General features: G+C 43.6%; 1 protein-coding gene across 1 annotated transcript; it reads left to right on the top strand.

The window, feature by feature from the left end:
• Nucleotides 1-4,792: 4,792 nt before the first annotated feature.
• On the top strand, nucleotides 4,793-5,764 carry LOC143335632 (free fatty acid receptor 3-like). Its single transcript, XM_076755190.1, has one exon. It carries the CDS (start codon nucleotides 4,793-4,795, stop codon nucleotides 5,762-5,764), a length of 972 nt encoding a protein of 323 aa, XP_076611305.1.

Genomic DNA, 5,764 nt, shown 5'->3' with positions numbered 1-5,764 from the left:
AAACATTCACAGACTGTCTGATGAAACTTTCCAACTTTGCCAAAAAATCCAGCATCAGCACTGCTCCTAACAGATGAACCAGCAGATGATCCAGATCAGTGGTTCCCAACCTTTGTCCTTTTCTATCACTGAGTAAACTGACGATCCCTGACTGAGTGACATGTTTTCTGGATGTTTTTTCATATTGTGTTCAATGCATAACAATAACAGTACAGATGATAAACTGTACAGTTAGCACAAATAATGAACACAATAACTGCAGGAAGTTTGTGTAAAATGAGCGATTTGGCTGATTTCCTGTGAATTTTTTTATACACTTCTTTGTAGTATGTATTTTTTTTTTTAACATTTGTATGAACTTGATGGGCTTTTTTTTTTGTTTTTTTGCTCCCTGACACTCAGCCATTAGCCGTTAGCTCTTTGCTTGTTTTAACTGTGTACTTTTCTACTGAGGGCTCCATGAACTGTTTTCTTACACCTCTTAAAATCAAGAAGACATCATGACCCCCCTGTGCAGCTTTGGCGACCCACAGTCGGGGTCGGGACCCCCAGGCTGGGAACCATTGATCTAGATGATGTCTCTGGTCTGTCATTTAAAGGCAGAACAGCTTCCTCAAAGCTACATCACACAGTGCCATCAGGCTACTTTTTCTTCAGATCAAGTGTTTCTAAAGGAAGATGTTTCTGGAGTCCTGATGTATCTCATGTCAGTATTTTTGCTGATGATTCAAAAGTGACTTACTATGCGTTTCACATCATGGGACTGACTGAAGGTGTTACCCACTTGCCCCTTAAAAAGAAGCCATGAGCAGACCTGGAAATCCATGTTTTGGTAGAAATGTTGTTTTTCAGACTCTCAGAAGTCTCAGTTTTAAACCAGTCGGTGGTTTAAAGCTTCATGTCAGATGGTTTGGTGGCAGGTGGCTCCATCTGCTGTCAGTTCCTGCTCGGAGCCGTGAGAAGAGAATCGCTTGACGCTCCTCTGGAAAGTGTTTCCAGTGTTTTTTCCAAAAAGATAAAACCTGACCTGTGAGCAAAGCCTTCCCTGCTGATATTTTGACTTGCAGCTAATGAAATGTTTGCCTGAGCCTTGGCTCACACATGAATGGAAAGTATTTAACGAGTCATCAGTTACACCTGAGCTCTTCCTGCTGTGATGAGTTAAATCTGTTCCACTGAGGCCAAAGGTTTATCAACAGTTTCATGTTTGACAGTAATCATTCATTTCAATAAATGTGTGTGCATTAATTGACTGGTTTCTTAACATTTTTCTCAATTAAGTCTGTGAAATGCTTTAAAATGTCCTTCAAAATAAAGAATGTTGAAATACTTTGAATGAGCAGGTGTCACTTCCTGTTGGCTACGACACACACACGCGCGCGCGCACACACACACACACACACACACACACACACACACACACACACACACACACACACTCAGCTGGAGGATGAAGTCAATGAAACCAGAAATAAAAAGGTCATTTTTGGAAATAAAAACATGATAAATGTCATGATGGTATGTTTGAGCTCATGATTGTCACAGAAACATCTCAGCAAAACATTTTCAAATCATTTATGATTTTATGTGAGTATACGCACAAATCAAGTATTGTAAGCTAAACAAAAACAAAATAAACACCTAAAGTTAGAAAGGTTAGACGTTCAGTATGTGGGACTTACTTTATCATCTCCAGTGTGTTTAACATACACAACAGTACATGAAGCAGGTACAAGCAGCTCCACCTCGACCGAATACAAACCTGAAGTAACAGGAGTTGTTCTGCCTAATGTGTACTTTTACTTTCATTACTTTAAATACGCTTTGTTGCTAATATTTTCATACTTTTACATAGTAAAACTTTGAATGCAGGACTTTCACGTGTGCTGGAGTATTTTCATCGTGTGGTACAGTCACGTGTTAAACACAAAAACTATTTAGAACATTTGCAAACATGTATTCATCTGGAGGAAGCAGTACAGAGGTGATGAGGAATCAATGACATAAATACAGATAATGAATTCAAACATGACATTTCATCACATTTTAAGAAGAATACATGTTGGCTTCTTGTTTTTGGATAACCCTCTGCTGATTTTAACGAAGACTCTGTGAGCTGATCTTTAAAGTCCTACAAACACACCATCTGGTCTTTATGTGTCTTTAATGTTCAGCCTCTGCAGGTGCAGATCAGCCAGGGATCATTTGGCATCACGAGCACAGGTTTGTTGTGCTGTCAGACAGTATAAAAGGGGGCTGGTTGGAGGGGCTGTGATACAATCTGAGACAGGCTGCAGACTGAGGCCAGCCGTTTGATCCTCAGTGGCCCAGTGACCAACAGCAGTCAGCTGCCGAGTGGTGTCAACAGGCAACAGGTGAGTCCGCCTGTCTCCAGTCAGACCTCTGCTCTAATAACTTGTCGTATCTACGGATACAGATGTTGGTGGCGTTTTGAGACTTTAATGTGCTGCTGTAAGGTCTCATGTTCGGTACTAGAAAGAGACAACTTTGATTATTTTGAGCATCTTTGATTTGTAAGATTGTGTTTAATTTGTAAATCAAATCAGATCGAATGCTCTTATTTATCTATTTATTTGATAGAGACAGAGCGCATTAAAGAGCATCAAACATACAAGATGTATTCATGCTAATTTACATCAATAGTCCATAGGCAGGCGACAAAAACAGTACAAGTGACAGATAAAAATATACAATAAGTTTTTATTCCTTCTTTGTCCTTCATGCCGGCCTGTTAATTCGTACATTACTGTGTATTTTATTGCTGTGTTCGTGTGTTTGTTGTTTTGTAACACTGCTTCTGATACGAGCTACACAGTTAAACATGTCCAGATTAATTAAGCTCATTTATAACCTCCTTGATTATTTCCCATTTTAATTGTATTTCCTTTATTTCATTGTTAATGCAGATCTCCTCTGAATAAAACACATGTTTTTGTGCTGTATAATCTCATTATGCTGAGTTTACAAAAAGATAAATCCTCATAAGTGATGAAGCCTCCAGGACTGAACTTCAAACGCATCTTTAAATCAAACTAACAAAGGGAGGTGTAGCTTCCCTTTAAGGCCTCTGCATGCTCCTTTAAGCTTTGCTGTGAACACAGAATAGAAGTCGCAGTTTTCCAAAGGGAACCTGTCGAGCGAACATGAGCATGACTGCCCTCTGCTGGACACTACAGCCCGTCTCCCTCCTCTATGGGCAGATGCTGTAACTGACACATCTGTCCCTCTCTTTGTCCCCTCACAGCAAAAGTTATTACGACACCTTTCCACCTGGTTGCTGGGAGATGGTGTTTGGACAGAGAGGAGAACAAAGAGTGACCAGAGGCTTATTAAATTTCCCCCGCTGAGGGTGGGACAGCAGATATTCAGTAGGACATGCGTATTAAGTGCAGTCGTCTGATCTGATCCAACAGTCTGCTTCCAGGAGGTGAAGCATGCTGCCGGAGCGCTGCACCATCAGACAGGACCACCGCTCAGTGATGGACATCCTGCTGCTTCAAGCGTGACGGAGGTGAGTTAGACACTTCTGTTGGATCGGCTGTGTTTTTCTCATTTTTTAGATTATGTGGTTCTTGTTGCTCTGGAGTTGCAGATGTTGCAAAGCTTTATTTTAAACAAGTGTCCATCAGCAATGACTCAGTCCTGCTCACAAGTCCAGTCTATGTATGCGAAGCCTCATCCAGCTTCCACTGTGTCCAGAGCCCATATGTTGATGTTTTATTGCTTTACTGGGTAAATTACTGAAGGACATGTAATACAGTCCACCAGATTATTACCCCAGTAGCTACAACACTAGATCATTGGAGCAAATTCGACCCTCGTGGGTCAAACCACCTGAACAGAGCTGCTTAAATCTGACTTTTCCTTTCATGTCCTGCAAGCTTAGAAAGAGCTGCGAGGCAACTCGGAATCTGAATCCTGTTTTGACGTGTTTGTGTCTGTCTGTTGTGAAGTTCTTCCAACACTCTCTTTCCTTGTTTGTAATTCATGTGAAGCCTTTTTATTTTTTCTGCTGCTCTTGACTAAAACTCCCCGGCAGGAGAGATCTCAATAGCTGGTTAAATAAAAGAAATTAACTGTTATTGGCAGCATATTATCAATTAGATTCAATTTGAATTTAGTCGTTCTAAGATGAATACATACGTCGTGTTTGTGACCTGTTTTTAAAGATGCATTTCTTCTGACGGGTTTGGTCTGAGAGCCACAGACAGAGCACAGACATTAATTTACATTATCCAGTTGAAGGCTTTTTCATGTTGCTGTTGCTGTTGCCTCTATCCTTTTAAAAGTGCACAGGATGTTTATAAGAGGAGAATAAATTATTTAGTCTGGTTCTGTGAGATATGTGGAGCCGAAGTTCTACATCTTTACTTGCAACAGTTGCAATGAATGAAAAGAGTTTCTTTGAGTTGTTATTTTTCATTTCCACTGACTTGTTAATGAATTTCAGGAAAAACTTGTGTCTTTTTTCAGTTGAATTTCCCCCAAAAAGAAGAAGAACTCCTCACCTCTGCAGAGGACTTAGAATCTGGTCTGATGTAGGTTTCCTCAGAACCTGAGTATTCTCTTTTAAAGAGCTTCAGATGAAGGAACATAATGTACATGCAGGATTTCCTTCAGGAAACTGTAACACGTGCTCACAGTGACGATGCTGACATGTTTAAGACATAGACATAGATTCAGGCACGAATTCTTTGTGTTTTTGAGTCACGGTTCCTTTTTTCTTGCAGCCAGCGTCTGAGAGAGTCTGTCCCTTGTGTGAGCAGCCGCCATGCTGTTGCTGACCGTCTACATCCTCACCTTCCTGATGGGGGTCCCTGCCAACGTCCTGGCTTTCTGCACCTTCTGCCGCAAAGTGCACCGCAAGGCGACCCCGATCGACATCCTCCTCCTCAACCTCACCATCTCCGACCTCATCTTTCTGGCTTTCCTGCCGTTTAAGATGAAGGAGGCCTCTGATGACATGGCCTGGATGCTGCCCTTCCCCCTGTGTCCCATCACTGGTTTCGTGTTCTACGTCACCATCTACAACAGCACCCTGCTCCTCACCGCTGTAAGTGTGGAGCGCTACCTGGGGGTCGCCTACCCCCTCAGGTATTCCGTGTTTCGCAGGCCTCGCTACGCCGTGTGGGCCAGCCTCATGTTCTGGCTGGTGACCTGTCTGAACCTCAGCGTCGTCTACATCATGCCCTACGCCCAGTGGAGCAAAGGTGCAGACAGTGGCAACAACAACGCCACCGGCCCTGCCCTGCCTCCACCCACCTGCTACCTGGATTTCAGTGAGGACGAGCTCGCCATCCTGCTGCCGTTCCGCCTGGAGCTCTTCTTGGTTCTCTTCTGCATCCCCTTCTTCATCTGCTGCTTCTGCTACGTCAAATTCATCCTCATCCTGTCCCGTCTCCCGAACATCGGCAGGCGGCGGAGGCTGCGCGCCATCGGCCTGGCGCTCGGCACGCTGATAGTGTTCGCCGTCTGCTTTGGGCCTTACAACGCCTCCCATGTGGTGGGCTTTGTTCGCCAGGAGAGCGAGGAGTGGAGGAACGTGGCGTTGCTCTCCAGCACCTTCAACGCCTGCCTGGATCCGTTCATCTTCTACTTCTCGTCAGCAGCTGTCAGAAGCATGTTAAATCACTGCTTCAGGAGCGTCAGGGCGAAGGTGAACATCCTGAGGTGTAGAGGAGGTCCCCAGTGTCCTCGCCAGAGACCCGCCAAGTCTGAAAAATACGAAGCTCCCCCTCCTTAA

This window comes from Chaetodon auriga, chromosome 17 (genome assembly GCF_051107435.1).
Source record: "Chaetodon auriga isolate fChaAug3 chromosome 17, fChaAug3.hap1, whole genome shotgun sequence".
NCBI classification, from domain to species: Eukaryota; Metazoa; Chordata; class Actinopteri; order Chaetodontiformes; family Chaetodontidae; genus Chaetodon; species Chaetodon auriga.
The sequence above is the reverse complement of the archived record's forward strand: the minus strand, read 5'-3'. Positions and strand labels throughout refer to the sequence as shown.